We start from the raw sequence: 20,935 nt of genomic DNA on the forward strand, positions 1-20,935 counted from the left end.
TTTTATCGTTGCAGCGGCAACAGTAGACTTTTTGTTATCAATAGCTTGTTTGGTTATTTGTCCTTATTTTGAGGGAGGTTTCCACTTTTAGGGGTTTCCCCCATTTTTAAGCTTTTCTTTTTTTTTTTTTTTTTATTCCTTTTTCCCTCTTCTCTTCCGCCTTCTTTTTCGCTTCCCACGCGATGCACTATGGTATAACATGTTCGTTGAATTACTTCTTTGCCTCCTCACATGGTGTTACGTTCATCGTTGCAGAGGTCTACAAATCAGTAAATATAAAAATCAAATTTCCTTTTTAAACAATTTGCATGTAGCAAATGCCGCGCGTGATTACCATGTCTACCATTTGAAGAAGGAAGCATTGGGGGGCAGGGGCCCACTGTGTGTTGGGGGTCAGATGCGCGGGCAGGCGCTGCTAGGTGTGCGCAGGGACGATGAGGACGATGATGATGAGGAGGAAGACGAACTTAATGATGATGATGAAGAGGATGAGGAAGATGAGGAGGAAGACGATGAAGATGAGGATGATAATGATGATGACGACGATGACGAAGCGGATGACATAACGCGCGAGGAGCGCCTTGCAGCTTACGAGAAACTGCTGAACGCAGAGGGAGACGAAGAGGATCGGATGTTGTCCCCGAAATACAACATGAATATCTACAACATACTGGAGAAGCACTACGAGCAAAAGGAACAAAGCAAAGTGATCCTAACTGTGCACAATTTGAACTACGAAATTGGTAGCAAGAGGCTTATGACCAATTTGAATTTTCAGGTGAACAAGTCAGAGTGTGTTGGACTTATAGGTAACAATGGATGTGGAAAGACCTCCCTCTTAAACCTAATTTTTGACCATTCAGATAACAGCCACAAGAGTATAAACATAAATAACAGTGTTTCCAAAGAAGGAGTGACAAATTTTAACCTAACTGAGGAGAACATGCAAGCCATGGTGAAGAAAAATAAATTCGACTTCCTTTACAAAATTTTACACCACATGAAAATGAATTCTCTTGATCTGTCCAAACTTCCATCAATTATAAAAAATAGAGATGTCTCCTATTTTGAGAAAATCAACAAAAAAAAAAGTGGCAACAGCAATGATCTTTTTTTTAAGAATGGAATTTTTTACTTCAAACAGAATATTCACCTTCTGGAAAAAAACAATTTGACGGTGTTTGAAAAAGTACTGAAATTTTATCAACCCGTTTTAGAAAAATATGAAGTGTTAAATTATATCGAAAGGGAGATCAGCTTGTACAGAAATGTGCAGGTTGTTCAAAAATCTAATCGGTGTCAAACTGAGGAGGATAGTGAGAAATACCCTACGAGTGATAGCCTCAATGGGAACAACATCCCTCCAAAGCGAAGAAGCTACACCACGAAAGAACATACTAACAATATGGAATCAGTAGAAACAAAATCGAGTGGAGAACCAACCATCGAGCAGGCACAATCTTTCGCGCAGTCCAAGCTCTTCCAAATGGTGCTCAAATTGTACATGCACGAAAAGGAAAATGTATTCAAAGAGATAAACCAAGTTAAAATGAATTTCCATAAGTACCTGAACATTTTAAATTTAAAAAACTTACTGCATGTGAAATTAAGTAATTTGAGCAACGGATATATTATCCGAGTGTACCTCCTACTTCTTCTGCTGAGCAATGCCAAACTTCTTTTAATAGATGAAATAAATAACAACCTGGACATATTTAATATTTTTTTCGTTATGAACATTTTTCACTATTCTCTAAAGTATAAAGAAATAGGTATCGTTTTGGCTAGCCACGATTTCTTCCTAGTGAGTAAATTATGCAATCGAATTTTAGATTTTAACAAAATTTATGGACACGATATCGATTTTAACAACATGGCATTATTAAAAAGGATAAGCAGAAGTGGTCAGCAAGCGATGCACTCTGATGTTCCACAGGAACTACAAAGAAAAAATGAACACAACTCAAACATTACCTTTTTTAAAGGTAATTACACGCAATACTTGCACAGTATGAAGATACTCTTCGACAATAGGAGGAAAAAAAAAGAAGAATTGAAAAAAATTATGGACGACCTAAGTGCTGCCATAAATCAAGTCAAGAAAAAAAAAAAAAACGAATTCATGCGTCAATCTTTAAAAAAAAAAGAAGAAGAATTTAAATTATTCCAAAATGTCTACTCTACCCTTTTTGATAGCACACTGAATTATCAGTACATGTACTATAATTTGATTTATAGCAGGAAGAATGAGAAGGGGGCATCGAAGGGAATCCCCACCGACGGGGGGATACAGGAGGGGAGAGAAAATATTTCCCGCGTGCGAAGTGGCAGTGCTGAGGGAAATTCAAATGGTCAAGAGATAGAGGAGAAAGCCGCTCAACAAACCGATGGCGACGTCGATGAACACACCACAGAACAGGAAGAAGGTGTGGAATCTTTCGTGTACAACAAAATGAAAGACATAGAAGGTAACATGAACAAGAATATCCTCATAGACATGAGCAAAAAAATAAAAAACAACGAGCTGATAGAAACAGGCGAGAGGTACGCAAAAAACAACGTGTCTCTGTACGAATTCGATAACTTTTCCTTCTATTTTTGGAATAAAAAAAAGAAGAAAAAAAAATATATTTTTAAAAACATGAATCTGAGTATAAACAGCGGAGAAAACGTTCTCCTCTTGGGAAAAAATGGAATTGGAAAATCCACTTTTTTTAAGATACTAACCAATAGGTACAAGTTTCAGATGCAAACGGAGGGAGGTAGACATAGAAGGAGCGCATATGCATACGGAGATAGCGAGGATGAAGAGGAATATCAAGAGGGAGGTGTCTATGTGCATGGGGGAGATGGAATCAATTCTACTCCAACAGAAAACAAAATAGCACATTTTGAAGGAAGCATAAAATGCAACTTTGACAACGTCCTTCTAACCTACTTTGAACAAAATATGATTAAAAAATTACATCTGGAAATTAACGAATATTTTAGATACCTAATTGAGAATGTGAATTACGAACCAGTTCACTTCGACGACAGTTCGGATGTAGAAGGCGTAGACGATATCACTATGGAAAATTATGATGGGTACAACTTTGACAATGGCATGCCTATCACTGCCTCAAAGGAGCACTTCTTTTTCTACGTACTGAACAAAACCAAACCGTTTTGCAACGAACAGGACATCAGCAACATTGAAGAGAAAATAAAAGCGTTACTCAAAATATTCTATATTGATAGCTCCACATGCATGAAAGATAAAAGTGGAGGGGAGAAAGTACGAATACTATTCCTTTCATTATTTTTAAAAAAATCAAATTTGCTTCTCCTAGACGAAATAAATAACAATTTAGATATTTACTTAAAAAATCTTCTATTAAATTTTTTAAATTATATTTATCAAGGCAGTTATATTTTGACAACCCACGATTTTTACATGATCAAAAATTTGACTAATGTCCACAAGGTTATTTACATATTTGACTACCAGAATGTTTTTACTTTTTACAATGTGCAGGATTTTATAGAGAATTTCTATCACTTCATTTTGCATTCGTTTGATACTCTGCACATGGTTAACCCGCGCGATGGCAGAGCAATGAATGTGGTTAACCACTCAGTCGACCTGCAACAAACTCAGCAACCGGAGGTACTTCATTCTCCCCAACGTAGTAGTTCTGTCTGTGGTGATTCTGAGAACAACGAGACCGCGAAGAACCCACTACATAATGGACGTGAGGAAGGCCACCCATATGCAGACGCACAGGAAGAGGATAATATTGACAATCGAGAAAATTATAACAAAATACTGTACGATAATTACGACTATAAAATTTTGCAATTTTTAAAAACGCAATATGCAAAGGATAGAAATGAAAGAAAAAATATTGAACAAATAACTGATCATGAAGAAGATGTCATTTTCGAAAAAAAAAAAGTCAATAGGAAAAATTTTGGAGGTAAAGGCTCTTCCGGGAAAATAAAAATAAAGAATTGGAAGCGGTGGAAAAAGTAAACTTCAACCCCACTCAAATTAGCTAACAGGGGTAGAAAGGTTGTGTATATAGAGATATACGTACACAAGTACAATTAATGAGAATATGAGCGACACCCTGATTGCTCAGAAAAACGTTGCTACCGTTGAGTTTATATACATGGAACGTAGCACCGTTAGGGGTATATACACTGGGGGATGTGTTAACGTTTTTTCGCGGCTACACGATAATTGAAGATTTTCGCGCGAAGTAGAAGGTCAACTTATCATGGGTAGTATAACCAGATGAATTCCCCATAGAAACAGAAGGTACATCGTAAGGCCATACGTATTCATTAACTCATACATGGGGAAGGGGGGGGGGATATAATTGTGCATGTCTTTTCCTGGGGGCCTGGATAGTGGTAATGGAATACAAGCTGTAAAGCGCACGCCCTCATTTATGCACCTATTTGGGAGGAAGTGTTACGAAGACGCCTTCAGGAATTTCTGGGCAGTTCTTCATTATAACTTCGACAATGTTATGTTCGACATCTCCCTGAAAGGATGAGAGGGGATGAATTGATAAAATGTGGATCACGTGGGGAGGGGTAGGGTTTACACAGCAATTGCGTACATGCGTATATTAATGGAAAAAGGGTACAAATAATAATTCCCGAAGAAGCGAATGCATTTATGCACATACGCATTATACGGGCGCAGGAAGAAAGAAAAGATATACCTGTATGTCTATCTGGTCGGGGGCGCCATTTGCCCCCTTAATAACAGACGCACCGCATGCATAGAAGCGTGAAAATATTTTTGCCATTTTATCCAATTTGACATACGTATGTAACCCTACAACAACGGTAACAACTTTTTTTCGTGCCCGCGTGGTCTTTTGTATGGTAATTTTTTGAGTCGCCTAAAGAGGGAGAAAAAAGGACGACATGAATATGGGGCGGATGTGAAATTCTCTACGTAGTTGCCAGCGCCTATAGCAGGAACGACGATGAAGAGAACACTGTCACGTACATGCAGTCATATGTGAAATAAATATATAACGCTGATTTGTACGCTAGTTCTCGCGTGAATAGTGATGTTTGTATTACATTTTGGGGGGTCTTCTTCGCCTGTCGCTTGTTGTTTACTTCCGCATCGGCCTTTACGATGTCATAGTTGTACTTCTCCTTGTTGGCCTCCTTACACTGGTTGAAGGAGTTTCCGTACTCGCAGTATTCGTAGGGCATCCCGCACACTGCAGATGGCGAAAGAAAAAAAAAAAAAAAAAAAAAAAAAAAAAAAAAAAAAGTTTTAATTTTGTGCATCCTCTTATAGAAGGAAGCGAAATACGAAAAGACGCAAAAATATACATCACAGGTAATACATATGGAAACGCAGGTGGGCATATTTGTACACCCCCCAGTTATACATTCACGTGCACACACATCACCTTTACAATATTCCACGAGGACAGGCTCACATTTCGTTGCTTTATTTCTCAGGGGACTTTCTGACGCAGCATTATGATCGTCCTCATTATTTTCATTTAAATTATTCGAAACTTCATTTGCATTCTCATCATCCCGTGAATTATCTCCATCTTTCTGTTCATCCTTGGGGTCATTACTTTTAATTTTGCTATTACCGTCTACGTCGTTCTTATTATTCGCACCTTTCGTGCCTCGTTTCTTTTGCTTTTTTTCTTCCTTTTTATCTTTCATTTTTAAGTATCTCAACTTTCTTTGGGATATTTTTTCTTGTCCAGATTCTTCCCCTTCCTGTTCTTCCTCGGCATCCGACTTTATTTTCATTTTGTCGAATTCGTTCTGGAGTTCCTCCATTTTGTTGAAAGAGAATGAGCGGTCGATGAGGCAGCCTATGCGCGGGTCACTTAGTTTGGTGATTCGCCAGTTGCTCGTTGGTAAATTCACAGGAGGGTGATTGGTTCTGTCCTGGCTGTCTTTCCCGTAACGATCTGTAAAACTACACTTACAACCCAGAACAAAGTTGCGAAAAAAAGAGCAACTTACTATTAAAAGAAAATTGATTAACTTTACGATGTCCCACGGGAAAAAAACAGATGCAGTTAAAATGTTCTGTTCATCATTAAACTGAAACTTCAGGCAAAAGACAAGGGTCCTCTTTGTACTTGGCTACAAGTGGGGGCAAGCGCGGATCAGAAGTAGGCAATAACGTATGGTGCGGGATGGACTATGTGGCACAACCCTATATCTATGCAACTCTTTGGTAATGTTCATATGCTACTGGATACTTAGATGGAGACCATGTGGGCTCAATAATGTATCCTATTCAGTGTGTTCGCGACTTGGTATTTTTGCGCTGAAAATTGGTACGTCTTCATGGTTCGCTTCACCGACTGCTTCCTCTATCAGCACATGTCTCCCCTGCAATGATGGTGGAATGGATACAATTTATGTATATGAACGCTAAAATTATATATATATACATTTTTTTTTTTTTTTTTTTTTTTCTTTATATAGAACTAGTTGTTCGTACTTTTGATGCATGCTTAGAACGGCAAGATGTATAAACACAGTAGCAGGGAGCTGCACAAAAGTGAAGAACCCCAGGGGTGTTCCATTTCTCAACTCGTGTTATGTAACTCTCTCTGCGATTAAGTCACCTTACTTTTTAATTCTGCAAAAACGGTTTGGTTTAACTTTTATTCAGAAAAAGCGATGCATTCTCTCAGTCCCCATATTTTTGCAAAGAGCTTCAGTTGCTCAATTCTGTACATTGCGTAAGAAATACATTTGTATGTTCTTTTTTCTTCTTTCTTTTTTTTTTTTTTTTTTTACTATTTTATACAGACACGAATAAAGGCTTGTCACTGAGCTGAAGAAGGTGCAATTTTTTTTTTTTTTTTTTATCTTAGGATTTTATTTAGCCCAATTTTTCTTCAGGGCAGAATGACCAGTCGGTGAAATTATTCGACATGTTAAAAAGGGAGGGTGCCCTATTTATTATATACTGAAGGGGAAACTCCCAAAAAAAAGTGCGTACATAAAGGTATACAATTCCTGCCTCCTCCTTATGATAATTCCCTGCGCACTTTTTTTTTTCTTCACTTTATATTTCATGTGTTACCCAGTGCGTTAAAGCATATTTTCTTTCGGCCCTATGGATGATCCAACAGATGTTTAAAAAAAAAAAAAAAAAAAAAAAAAAAGCAGGCGCGTAAATATATATAACAATTTTTACGACCCTCAAAAAGTAGTAACATATTTTTCTTGAATATAACCATGAAATTTTGCAGAAAAAAATTATTTTCAGGACAAAATTTCTATACATAAATAAATGTAAGATTATAAAAAATGGTATTTATACCACATTTTGAAATTTGAAAGTAAAAATGAAAATAACTTTATTTATTTTTTTTTCTTTTTTTGTGTGAAAATCCACGTGTAAGTATTATTTCTATATGCTGAACTTTTGTGAGATGAAAAATAAAAATCCGCAGTTGTTAGTAGTAACGCGTAGTACGTAAAACTGTCATGACATTTTGTGGGAGCCCCTTCTTCAGTAGATGCGCCAAGGATTAAAATAATATAACGTGTATGCAATAAGTAAAGACATATAGGGCGCGCCCAGTATGCACAGGTAGATGAAATTATTTTACCAGACGTAAATATCTTAACATGTCGTACCTCGTTCTTCTTCAAGCAAAGAATATTTTCCTAACCCCGTACTCCATTTTTTCCACTTTGAAGTTAATAAAATTGTATAACCCTTTGGTAATACTTCTTTTCAAATTTGTCCTTCTGGTCTATTCGAGAAAGTACAACAAAAAAATAATCAAGCTGACCTTTTCTCTTATGTACGTTTGCGCGTACATGAGTATGTATGTCTTTGTTCGGCCTGACTTATCCAAACTTCGAACGCTTAATGGGTACATAACGAAATACATACACATTAGGTAACTTACGTGGGGGGGAGGGGACACACTCACGTTGAACAAATATGTACAAGAGATTCATGCACCCATGTGTACAGTCCCCCATATGTACAGTCCCCCCTGTGTACAGTCCCCCCTGTGTACAGTCCCCCCTGTGTACAGTCCCCCCTGTGTACAGTCCCCCATATGTAGAAATATTTTGTTTATCAGAAATTACAAAGTTATAAAACCTCCCCCCCTGAAAGCTGCTTCACACCCTCACACACACACACACACAATATGAAATTTGAAGAATGCGTACAGCTATTAAGAGAAAAATTTCCACATGTCGATCCAAAATTGATTGAAGATAAAACAAAGTTGTATTTGATCAACAAGGCAGAAGCATGTCTTCCTCAGGAGGAGAAAGATTTCCAAATAGATGACAACTCGGTGGAAGAATTGTGCAGGATCTTTTATGCAGAGGGTGGGGGGAAAAAAAAACATGTGGACTCCCACCCAGATAAGGTGCACAGGGAAGATGCTGCGCATAGCAAAGAGGGAGACAGAAGACAGGAAGATAATTCATCGGGTTATAATAAGGAAAGTTCAGAGTCATTGGTGCAACTGGGAGTGGGAGTGAAAAGAGACCAACCAATCGATGTAGTACATGAAAGACCACACCTCAGTAACGAAGAACTCACGACAAAGGACAAAAATACTACAAAAAATCTCACACGGTTAAACAGGGCTTGTAACCCAGGAATTCTGGAGGCTGATCAGTTTAGCCCTACACAGAAGGACCTTTTTGGAGGGGGAACCTCTGAGGGCAGTAGCAATGAGTTAATGAAAACTGGAAGAGACGGAAAGAAGGGGGCGAGAGAGGACTCGGGAGGTGATACCAGATGGGGAGGAGAAAATACTACAAATGGTCATCAAGCTGAGGGACAAAACGATATTATGAATAGGGCAGCAAATAAGGAGAAAAATGGGGAGGAAGATTATACCTCCAAGGGAGCTTTAAATAGCCAGACGAACAAAGTGGAAAAGAGGGAAGATGCCTTAGGAAACGAAACAGAGAAAGAGAATATCGCTGGAATGCGAACTTCCCAAGCAATAGGGAAGGACATTTCCGAAAAGGTCAACACATTGGAAACACCCAACTTGGCTGACGCGCCCAGTGCCACCTTGTTCGAAGTTATCTTCCGAAAATCCCTGCTAGAAAATGACAACATAAAACGGAACATATCATCAAAGAACTTCTACATAATAGGAGAAGACATGCTCGTGAACATCACGATAATCCTCGACCGAGTTATATCGGAGCTGATTAATCATTATAGAATAAAAAAATTGGCTCCAAGTGAACAGGAACAACATTTTGAAAATTATTTCAAAGTGGTATACAAATTATTGACTAATATAAGTTACAATTCGAAAGAGGAAAAATATAAAATTATAAAATTCACTAACACTCAAATTAGGACGTCTTTTTTAACAAATTGTGAAATTTTTAATTTAACAAAATTGTTATTTGAAATATTAAATTTTAATACAAGTAGTAGTTACGGGCTAGCTATTTCCTTTCCCAGTCAAGAATCCATTGCAAGGCCCGAAGAAATGGGAAAAGACATCGCATCGTCATCTTGCTATGTAGATATAGTGTGGAAATTTGAAGAACCCTTTAGCGATAAAGAATCCATACTGTTCGAATTTGTCCTGACCTGCGTCAATATAATCATGGTTATGATAAATAAGAAAGTCCCAAGCATTCGAATGAGTAACGAAAAAATATTTGCATCCGATGGGAAAACAGAACAGAGATTATCACAAGAAAGTGAAATTTCCAAAAAGTACTTTGAAGACCCGAAGAAGTATCTGGAAAAATTATCAAATAATATTTCCCCCATAAATAACAAACTGCTAATTATTCATGAGAAGAACAAACAAGAACAGCAGGCCTTGAGTGACATTCGTAAATTGCACAATGAGAAATATGCGGTACATAAAAATTATGGAAAAGGTAGTTTTGCAGGTGGAAAAAACTCACATGGCATATCCAACCGGAATAATACGTCCGCAGCGGGAAAGATTTGCAATGTGAATGAAAAAAAAAATAATAATTCTGCGGATAATCGTTATTGTAATAACAAAGAATTGGGAGATAAAAATAGCTTACAGAAGGGCACCAAGAAGATAAAGCATTTTTTTAAAAATTTATTTAAAAAAGGATAACATCTTCACCCGTTTATTGCAACAGAATGTTTTTCATCAAGTACCATGTACCCAAGCGTTTTCCTTTTTTTTTTTTTTTTTTTTTTTTTTTTTTGTATGCACAATAGTGTACGTACGAATAGACAATACCTGCATTCATTGCATGTGTTGTGTACAAAATGTCGTTTTACCTTTTTAGGAAGTTGCATTTGTGTTCTTAACTTCAAATAGGGTAATAACGTACATGTCGTACTTTCTTTTTTTTCTTTTTTTGGCTGTATTTGCTTATGATAATTTCCATTTAACTACCTACATTTGTTCCTATGTTTATGCCTATCCGAAGAATAGGCCCTTTTAAGCAGACCTCCTCATATGATTTCCTCATTTGCCATCATATCCTCTCAAATATTTTCAATTTTCTTTGCACTTTCAATTTATCATAACATGCCGACAATTGCGTGAAGAAAAGGAAGAAAATATTTCAACGTAAGGAGCACTGTCGGCGGTCAGTGTTTAATAGCGCAGGGATTCGTTTCAAACAAACATATAAGCGCATGCGTGTATAAGCGTGCAAAGACGTATATTTCGAAGGCAGAAACGGGGATGATTTCTTCCTGTTCGGCTTTATCTCCCCTGTCTGAGAATTTAAATTGTTTCATCCATTTTGTATTATTACTTTATTCATGCCAAACGTTTTAACATATAAATAGAGGCTTATGTGCACCTCGTAACATTTGGAAGAAGGACAATTCTGCTTCAAACAAATGCAAAATAAATAATTGTCATTAGGGGGAAAGGGGGGGTTGGGTTTTCCCCCTCTTGTATATTACGCGCATTACGAAGGAGTACGTTTATAAGAATGGCAATGCTTACAATGCTTCGCCACTCCATAGAAAATTGCCACGAGGGTATTTCGTTTTTACGTACACCATGTGATGATGCTATGGGATTCTGTTATATTATCATGCGAACAGGCGTGCCTACCACTATGTTGTTCGTGTCTTACTGAGTATGAAAACTCTGAACAGAGTAACTATTAGGGACCCATCTTTTTCATACAGTTAGAATAATCTAACTGCAAAGGAAATTAAAAAAAAAAAAAAAAAAAAAAAAAAAAGGAAATCTTACCTTTTTGTGGCTGCATGAAACCATCTTATATACCCACATACATATTGAGCTAAATTACTTGACAACAGACGAAAACCACTTTTTATTATATTTATTTCTTCTTAACTTTGTTTTAGGAGGTTATAAAATATAAAGAGAACACGAAGGTTCTAGAAAAACTTATTTTTTATACTCCAAAAAGATTCTACCATTTAAGCGATTATTCGCTTTAACCGTAAAAAACGGGTTGGCAAAAAGGAGGGAAGGAAAAATAAGTAGTTAAAAAAAAAAAACGGACATAAGGAAAGGAAGAAAAAAGGAAGTTGCTAAGGAAACACTCTCATTACTCTGTAAAAATATTAATATTGTAATATGCATCTTTTTTCTATAACATGCGTTTATTTGTTCATTTCTATGCCCATAAGGATTATATATACCTAAATATTTATATAATAATAACGAATTCACATTGCGCTTTTGAATTTTTAAACTGAAAAGGTCGCTTTGCCCCTTTTAGGTAGCTCCCCGTATTATATTATGTATGTACTTCTACGGAGCACTTTCCGGGTTGCCTCTATTTCCCGGCCCTGCCTTCGTTCAGTACGCCCCTTTCTAATTAAGTGTACGCAACATATGTTCGTAACGCATTATATGTATTTTGTATGCATAGCACTATACTGCGTGGTGGCATCACTACATATTATCGATTGCTGTACTGTACTACGCATAGCACCCACGTTTGTCCTTCGCAGGGTATATTTTGGGATACTTCCCTATTACGTGCTCATAGAATTTAATTATGGGCAAAACGGAAGCAAAAAAAAATAATTTCGAACCGGAAAAAATAAAACGTTAAAAAAAAAAAAAAAAAAAAAAAAAAAAAAAACAGAAAAAAAACCAAACTAAACAAAACAAAAAAAGAAAAAAACAAAAAAACCAATAAAATTGAACGAAACAAAACCAAACAAAATAAAAAATTTTTCTTTGTGAAAACAATTAAATTCGTTTTTTTATTGCAAAATTTCTGGTATTTTTAAAAGCTTTTTATGTTTCATTTTTTTGTTACTTTGAAAGTATTTTTTAATGTTAGTTTCTTATATATATGTACATATATATACATACCTATGTAATTTACATACATGTACATACTTATATATTTTTTTGAAGGGGAATGAGTACAAAAGAGTTTTACTTAACGCAAATTTACTAAAGTAGGCGCAACGTATATGCATAAGTATATATACGTCGGTCGCATATATGCCTAGTTCGCACATGGCTGCATCCGCATGGTAAATTTATGCCTAGTTTATACGTTCTTGCGCCAACATACGTAAGCATATCCTTATGTGATGTGTCCCTGCCTTATACATTCACGTACTCCGAGCGCATCACGTATATGTAAATACTATGGTTTATTCATATAATACAGTACATACGTTACATACGTACTTACTTTACGTGCGTATTGGTACTCCTGCGCGCTTATATGCTGTAGCCGATGAACAAAAGTGCCAGAGCTGAGATTACTTCAGCAGAGAAATAAAGCTTAAAGAATTAAAAATTAAATAGTGAAAATTAAAAACATATAAATTTGAGGTAGTTGTATATTTATTTTGCGTTTTCTCTCACCCTTTTATTTTATTATATTTTTTTATTGTTCCCCCTGAGAAATCCATTGGCCTTTATATACATATATTTTACCATGCATGTTGTTATGCATATATGCTGAGGTTGCATGTATAATAGTTTTATAAGTGTATGTGAAAAGTAGCACAGAAATTGAACACGCTTGCCTTTTTTATTCGTTTGCGGGTACGCGCTTTTTACCTTACTCCTTGTGCGTAATTATTTGTATGCAAACGCGTAATTGTTTTAAAGCGTTTATACATATGTAACAACATTACATGTGCATATTGTGTGTGCATACTTACATGTGTTCATATTCGCCTACGCGCCATTACATTGCACTCGCATTTATAAGGAAGAAGAAGGACAGGCATATGCATGTACCATTTGATGAGAAGCACGTGACGGAAGTTTCCCTTAAAACACCACAGATCAGCGCGTGTATGTGCAAGGACACCAACGTTTAAGAACAGGAGTACACACCTACGTTCACACATACGCATGTATATATATATATATATATATATATATATATATATACATTTCTTACACACGCACGTACACAAGCAGGTGCACGTACTGACAAAAGCACTCTGTGGTTCATAACAAGATATGCTATGAATATCTCAGTTGTGATTGAGAAAACCATTTGACTAAAAAAAAAAAAAAAAAAGCCACTTATTAGTGTTTTATGTGATTTTTCTCGAAAGGGGTAACACAGCAGAAGGTACAAAGTTTTTAGCGAGCGTAAGTGGATAGCGAGTCCCTCAGTAACTAAACAAGCGAACTGATAATCGTGCGTATAGAGAAGAATACACAGAAGAAACGTGAGGGGAAATAACAATCAGCTGAAACAATAAAGATCAAACGTGTCAACGTGTCAACGTGTCAACGTATCAACGTCCATATAGCACTTCACCAAAACACCCGCGCAATCACTATCGCAAGGGAATTCCCCAATCATATGAAATAAGAAGATTATTGTGTTTTATAAATAAGGCATCTTTGTTTTGTATTAATCTCCCTTTTTTTTTTTTTGATCACTCTCTAATTAAAGGAGACGCTCATTATTCCATCCATATAATGATATATACAGATATAAAGAGATACATATAGTTATATATATATTTATATATAAATATTTGTCTGTACAAATATACCCTCCCCCCCTGGAAAGTCTACTAAATAGGCACCTTTTTTTATTACGTCATATCGAAGATGGTAAGAAAGGAAACTTAGACACACGGATGCTTTTTCCGCATCTGCATTATGATGAATCCCTCTTGTTCATTAAAAAAGGCAGCGCAAAATAAGAAAGATAAGCTGTTTTGTAAGTATTCCTCATTGTACACCAATCATCCTACGATAATCATTTCACACTTTCCTTCCCCTTAGAGAATCCTCCTATTCGGTGACGAAAACTTCAGCTTCTGCAATGGCTTTTTAGCCGACCACGATGATGATATTGTTGAAGTTTGTAGTTGTTTAAAAGAAAATGAATTAAAACAAGAAAGTAAGAATAACATTGAGGCACTAAACAAAAATGTGATTATTCACTATGGCATTAACCCAGTTCAGTTAAAGTCTAAATTTCCTCCGAATACTTTTGATGCGTTATATTATATTTTACCCGGCTTGTCATTTCATGGACACCCAGATTTTATCCATCCACAAACGGAGATGTTTAAGTTACGTTTAAATTTATTTTGTTTTAGTTTTTTAAAAAGTAGTAAAAATATAGTAAAACCAGATGGTTATGTATACATGTTATTCCCTGATGAATCCACCTGCAAGAGTAGTATTCCCGTACCTGTGAGCGAGGGAAATGCCGAGGGCACGAACCATAATAATGACACCGAAAACAATAATCAAAACAGTGAGGGAAACGACCATGTCGAAGGAAACAGTAACCTTAGCAATAATGCAAACAACGCAGTGGGGGAGGGACTCGGAGATGCTTCTGAGGGTAAGAAGAACATTCTGCCCTTCCTTCCCATAGAACCAAAGAAGTTAGCAAAATTTTGTAACGTCACAAGGGAGTACAGTAAGGATTATAATTTAAACCTTGACCTGCATGAGAATTGGCTACCTGTCCTCTTCAATATGCCAATTGTGAACGAACTTCCCGAGTGGGTAAAGACATGTAAGTACTACTGCTTCAAGATGACCGAGTTGCCAATCAATAAGAATAAAAATAGTCGAGGTGGTGGAAGCACAGGTAATAACAACGTTGGATCCGCAGGCAACATGGGCAATGAACAGAACCAAGACAATGATAACGAAAATAAGGATGGCGAAAGTGGAGAAGGAAAGGAAGAAGGAAAAAATGACGAAGAAAAGAGACAAGATGGAGAAGAAAACAACGATAACAATAATAGTAGTATGAATAATATCAATGCACAGAACAACGAAAATAAAGGGAACAACGGAGAAAACGAACTAAACAAAGAAAAGGAAGACAACCCTGATGAATATAATGTTCTGAAAATACCCCCTCAAGTGTTTGATTATCCCATAGAAAAATTAGGACATGTGAATGAATGTTTCTTATTTAAACTGTACTCAGTAAACAGTAAAAGCGTCCTTATATCCAGACTGACCCTCAAGTATGATCCAAGAATTTCAGGATGGAAAGGAGACAACAAAATTAAGAAAGACATGCTTAACATGAATATGCCTATCAATATGAGTAATATGAATATGAACAACATAAATAATATGAACATGATGAAAAATATGAACAACATAATGAATATGAATAAATTTAAAGGAGGAAAATACAAAAATAAGCAACCGAAAAATGACTTCCAACAACAATATAAAAATAACATAATGCAAAATAATATGAATTATTCATTAAATAAAAAAGGAAATATGAATCTCCCTCCACCTCCCCCAAATAATTTAACTATGCAACCAAATAGTGTCAATATAACTAATCAAAATATAAATTATAAACAAAGTAACTTTCCATTTGTTAATAATTTTAAAGGAATACCAAACAATTTATCACAGAATGTGCAAAATACTATGCCCAACATACCCATGAATGTCAATCCGAACCTTTCCAACAACATGATGAACCCCTACCTTAATGGTGCCTTCAATAACAACTTCAGGAACAACATGTACCAACAAAACATCCCCATCCCCCCCCCCATGGGAAACTTTAACAAAAAGTAAGATATGAGGCGTCCCGCAGAGGATGATAAGATGGCCCAGTGGAATGATCGAGGGAGCCATAATTTGCTTCCTTTTCTACGTGTTAACCACTAGTACGTGGATACTCCGAATGAAGTGCCTTTGCGGATACGTAGTTTCATTCACACGAAAAATAAGCAAATAATCGAAACGTACAGGGAAGGAGAAAGAAACGCTTCCAATTTCTCATCCACGATTGGAAAACTTCTTTTCACGTATACCTAACATTTTTTTTTTTTTTCCCCTCCTTATTTTTTGTTATAGAATATACCAAGGCCACAACATGAACATAAAGAGAAAAAATGACATGTACAACTGCGACAGTATGGAGAAGAGCTACGACAACTACATCATGAAGGTAATATATATATATATATATATATATATATATATATATATATAGATGATGGAATGCTTTTGCACGTGGGTCCATTTTTTACCCTCCCCATTATTTGTGCTCCATTTGTCTATACCTTTTTATCGATGTGTTAATTTTGTTCCATCTAGAGGGTTCATTTTCACGTATATAATTTTCCTTCACTGCATTATGATTCTGCTCTTATCTTTCTCACACTTGTTTTCTTCTACCGACGTTGTAAATTCTGTCATCCGTTCATAATGCTACGCGTTCGCTTCACTCATGTTGGCATCTTAACTTTATCCCCCTTCCCGCAGGAAAACTACAAATCAGACGATGATAACAGTAATAATTACGCTTCGCCTTTTTAATATGCGCGATATAATTTGTGCCTACGTAGCGGGACTAAATTTTTTGTGCACGTATGACTGCGTGTGTCATCTGAGTGTGCCAACATATCTGTGCGTGTACCTGCACATGTCAACCTTGTCGTGTGTGAGGAAATAAATTACCTGAATGGAACAATGGAAAACTAACCAAATTAAGACAAATGGGAATGAGAAAGAGATGTTTTTTTTTTTTTTTTTTTTTTTTTGAAATGCGCTAATTACATTTATTAACAGAGTAAAAAGAAAAAAAAAAAAAAGGAAAAATTACAACCCCATATAAAATATATGACAATTATTAAAAAAATCCTGAAGGAAATTCCAACCACATACTAAGAGAATGACTGAGTTTGACCACCTATATACACATGCCCATGTGGTGCATTCGTATACACCGTATATACCTTTGTGCGAAATTGTTTTGCTTCTCAGATATGAACAACGTCAATGCCTGTAACGATGACTACGACCTAGATCAGTGCGACTACAATGCGGGTAACGTAAGAAACATGCAGAACAAGAATGCAGAAGATGCCGACTATTATTTGTAATAAACGAAAAATGAAAAAAAAATACGCCCCAATGTGCGCAACGTCGTGTGCATGATGAAGTGATCAGCATGTGGCATTGTCAATGTAAATTTAGAAATAATGATAACAGAAAGAAAAAAAGAAAAAATGACTCTTTCATAAATTATTTTTAAAAATGTACACCTCTTTTTTCTCCCCGTTTTTCACCAGCATGAAACAAAGATCAAGAGAACAGAACCATTATGGCACATACTAGAAAAAATATATCCATCTACAATCGAAATGACAAGTGCAACGGAGAGAGCAGTGTGTTATTTGTCCACCCATTACAGCACCGTCCTTAACGCGTGACTTTTTAATTGCTCACCCATTTACCAAGTTGTCTAGCTTTGTACATATTTGCATTGTTAAGAACGAATATCGCTATATTACATATTTATCGTTGTTATTGGTGGCCATTGTGATAATTGGTGTCATCGCCACCAATTTTTTTTTTTTTTTTTTTTTTTCTAATTAGTGTCATTTCTCATGTTCGGATTTTTGTGAAGCATTTGTTCAAGTGCATATAATGTTACCTGCATACATGTGTACTTTTTTTTACACCCCATGTGTGGATTTCGTGGAAAAGGGTTCTACCACCAGGTGATACGTGGCTCATATTTTCCCCTTCGTGCAAAAAAAAATAAAATAAACATTAAATATACAAATGTATAACTTAACAAAATATTACATATGAAAAAAAATTAAACAATCCAAAAAAATTAAAAAAAAACAGTAACTATACGAATATATCTCTACAGGCGAGAAGCTACATAAGAAGAGTAAAACAAAATGAATGAAATTGCAGCATCCAATGCGAACCTATTAAATTTTTTTTCCCGTTGCTGCAAATACTTTCCCGTACCACATGCTCATATGCTGTACCGTACATAATATGTTTTCGCGCACCTATTTCACAAAGCCCTTGAATTATCTCCCCAGAACAGTAAAACCATATCATTCCTTGTGTCTTATGAAAATAAAAGAGCAGAAAAAAAAATTATATCCTCTTTAATTTTTTTAAGAATGCATATGGAGGAGAAAAGAAAACATTTTGTGCTATTTTTTATAAAAACGTCTAGGGGTGGCGGTTTGGCACAATGGAACGAATGCCTGTCTTAATAACTAATCGATGTATACCTGTGGAAGGCCTCCACCAATTTTTCCGTTTTTTTTTTTTTTTTTTTTTTTTTTTTCTTTTTATGCGTTATTTTTAAGCGTTTAATAAAAATGTGTTATGAATATCTTGGTTCTTCAAAAATGTGTGAAACTGTTGGATTAATTATACACGATTTTATGGTTACAATATGGGGGCGAGGGTAGCACTTTCCACCAATGGGGGGGGCGGATGTGCACCAGAGCTTACACGTATTTTGTGCACAGCTGATTGGCGACAGATACGCCTCCCCTACGCATAAAAACACTCATATGTGTAGTGCGCACCCACTAATGCGTTCATGTAAAATTAAAGCAAAGAAATACATAAACCATATATTATCCACTTTTATAAACTCATATTATATATATACACACACACCATACATACATACGTTTTCCTATGATGCACAGTAGGGGGGTTTATATATTTACACACATCGATACGACACACGTATGCATGTTCAAATAGAAGGGTTAATAATAATTAATAGAAGGGGGTAAAAAAAATGGGTAAATTAGACTTCTCATAAAGAAACAATAATTAGGAAGGTTAAAAAGAGAGGAATGATAATATCAGCTACTAGGAAGTACTAACGGATATATGGGGATGTATATGAAAGAAGGGGGGATGGAGCAACATCTTTCTGCTCTGTTCGCATCTCGACTCCCCTCCTCCTCCTCTTCTTTGCTTTTCTATATTTCCCCCCACAGCGACGTCATAAATACTCTACTCAGTTGTTCTTCAAGGAAACCACTTGGCTATCTGCATCAAGCTTAAACACGTTTGAATGCTTCTTAATAAAGAATCCCAATTTCATTTTCAATCCTTCGGGCTTCTTGACTTTTCCTAACTCGGGCAATTTGCACTTTCCATTTTTTTTTAAAAATGCAACGAGGTCTTTTTCGTACTGATTTTCGTCAAACAATTTGGATTTTTTGGATGGGCCATCATTTTTGCTATCCAATCCTCTCTTATTTTTATTTTTTTTTTGTCCGTTTTTTTTTTTCTCTCCTTTGTTCTCGGCCTCCTCATCATCATCATCGTCTTCTTCCTCGTCCTCGTCATTGTCCTCATCGTCATCCTCTTCGTCATCATCATCTTCTTCATCATCATCATCGTCTTCATCGTCGTCCTCATCATCGTCATCTTCTCCCTCTTCATCATCTTCGTCATCTTCCTCATCATCATCATCCTCATCATCGTCGTCATCGTTATTTCCTACATTCGTTTCGTCATCTTCATCCAAGGAATTTTTTTTTTTTTTTTTTCCAAATCCGTTAGCCAGAGAATTTTTCAGCGTATTTTTCCTCGTAAGCATTCTTACCTCTTCATTTTCATATTCGTCATCTTCATCTTCCAACTCTTCGTCTTCTTCATCGTCGTCGTCCAAATGGTCCTGACCAAATGACACTTCGTAATACCCAACAATATGGACTTCGTTTTTACTGCCACTCGTTTTTAGCTTTACTTCATTATCTAGCATTAAAAATATATCCAATGCTGTATCTTCGCACACGTTCTTTTGCAAGCAGCAAATGTTGTAGCACCCATTGGCATCTTCCACTTGTACATACAACTTTCCTTCATCCTCTGGGTTGTTTAAGCATGCTCTCGACAGGTGGATAACGGAGTATCCGTCCTTAATTTCCGGTATGACGGTTTCGTCTGCTTTAATTACTTTTCCTGCGTACAAAGTAAAAACGGAAGGGGATAATAAAAAAAAATGAACATGGAGGTATCTCTCAGGTGGATTAAGAATTGGACTTCCCATTAGAGAGGCGGTTTCTTTTTTCTATAACAAACATGATAGCCGTGTCACGCACTTTTATATAGGCATATCTCTATTTATGCCGTTTCCCTATATGTACATGCAAACGTAACGGGCTCTATATGCATAAGAAAAACGACTACCCCCTTTCTTAGGAGGCGGGTCTGCAAAATACGCATGAGCCAAATGAACAAGGTCTATAAATCGGGGATCTCATAATGGAAAAGCGCCTCCACATGGGAATCATGTGGATGATGACTAACGTAGCATGCGCGTGGAAAAATGAAAGCGTAAAAAAATGAAACGCCAGGAAAATAAACTTAATGGTACACTCAACGTTGCAAAAAATTTAGCGAGTGCGCATATGCAAAGCACGACATCACATGGATGTTTACATCGTTAGGGCGTAGCTCACTTACCGTAAAACATTTTGTGCTAACTGGGGGGTTAATTATTGTACGTTATAGAGTTCCTTTTTTTTTTGCGCGCGGTTTGGCACTGTTTAGGATTTTTTCCTTCCAAAGTATGGATACTTCCTTTTTTGAACAGATGCAACTTTCAAAAAATACTGGTCAAAAAATGTACGCTTGCGGGATGTACTTCTTTACAAAATAAAGGAAATAAATTAATTTTCTCTTTATTTTACAATCCTGCTTGGATGGGTATATTTATTTTA

At 36.2% G+C, this 20,935-nt stretch overlaps 6 protein-coding genes across 6 annotated transcripts; 4 read left to right on the forward strand and 2 right to left on the reverse strand.

The window, feature by feature from the left end:
* Window positions 1-199: 199 nt before the first annotated feature.
* PKNH_1426600 (ABC transporter F family member 1, putative) lies at window positions 200-4,015 on the forward strand (the record flags this gene model as incomplete). Its single annotated transcript, XM_002262115.2, has 1 exon — window positions 200-4,015. One exon carries the CDS (start codon window positions 200-202, stop codon window positions 4,013-4,015), a length of 3,816 nt encoding a protein of 1,271 aa, XP_002262151.2.
* Window positions 4,016-4,442: 427 nt separating this feature from the next.
* PKNH_1426700 (translation initiation factor SUI1, putative) lies at window positions 4,443-5,817 on the reverse strand (the record flags this gene model as incomplete). Its single annotated transcript, XM_002262116.1, has 4 exons — window positions 4,443-4,532; window positions 4,716-4,898; window positions 5,086-5,231; window positions 5,427-5,817. The coding sequence occupies 4 exons, from the start codon at window positions 5,815-5,817 to the stop codon at window positions 4,443-4,445; spliced, it is 810 nt and encodes a 269-aa protein (XP_002262152.1).
* Window positions 5,818-7,635: 1,818 nt separating this feature from the next.
* Window positions 7,636-7,917, forward strand: PKNH_1426800 (conserved Plasmodium protein, unknown function; the record flags this gene model as incomplete). The annotated part of the gene is made up of 1 exon (XM_002262117.1): window positions 7,636-7,917. The coding sequence occupies one exon, from the start codon at window positions 7,636-7,638 to the stop codon at window positions 7,915-7,917; it is 282 nt and encodes a 93-aa protein (XP_002262153.1).
* A 254-nt stretch (window positions 7,918-8,171) lies between these two features.
* On the forward strand, window positions 8,172-10,106 carry PKNH_1426900 (PUB domain-containing protein, putative; the record flags this gene model as incomplete). The annotated part of the gene is made up of 1 exon (XM_002262118.1): window positions 8,172-10,106. The coding sequence occupies one exon, from the start codon at window positions 8,172-8,174 to the stop codon at window positions 10,104-10,106; it is 1,935 nt and encodes a 644-aa protein (XP_002262154.1).
* A 3,930-nt stretch (window positions 10,107-14,036) lies between these two features.
* Window positions 14,037-17,549, forward strand: PKNH_1427000 (conserved protein, unknown function; the record flags this gene model as incomplete). The annotated part of the gene is made up of 6 exons (XM_039113647.1): window positions 14,037-14,039; window positions 14,214-15,997; window positions 16,284-16,377; window positions 16,695-16,722; window positions 17,196-17,310; window positions 17,504-17,549. 6 exons carry the CDS (start codon window positions 14,037-14,039, stop codon window positions 17,547-17,549), a joined length of 2,070 nt encoding a protein of 689 aa, XP_038970018.1.
* A 1,672-nt stretch (window positions 17,550-19,221) lies between these two features.
* PKNH_1427100 (uncharacterized protein) lies at window positions 19,222-20,688 on the reverse strand (the record flags this gene model as incomplete). The annotated part of the gene is made up of 2 exons (XM_002262120.2): window positions 19,222-20,174; window positions 20,679-20,688. The coding sequence occupies 2 exons, from the start codon at window positions 20,686-20,688 to the stop codon at window positions 19,222-19,224; spliced, it is 963 nt and encodes a 320-aa protein (XP_002262156.2).
* Between the last annotated feature and the right edge of the window lie 247 nt (window positions 20,689-20,935).

This window comes from Plasmodium knowlesi, assembly GCF_000006355.2.
Source record: "Plasmodium knowlesi strain H genome assembly, chromosome: 14".
NCBI classification, from domain to species: Eukaryota; Apicomplexa; class Aconoidasida; order Haemosporida; family Plasmodiidae; genus Plasmodium; species Plasmodium knowlesi.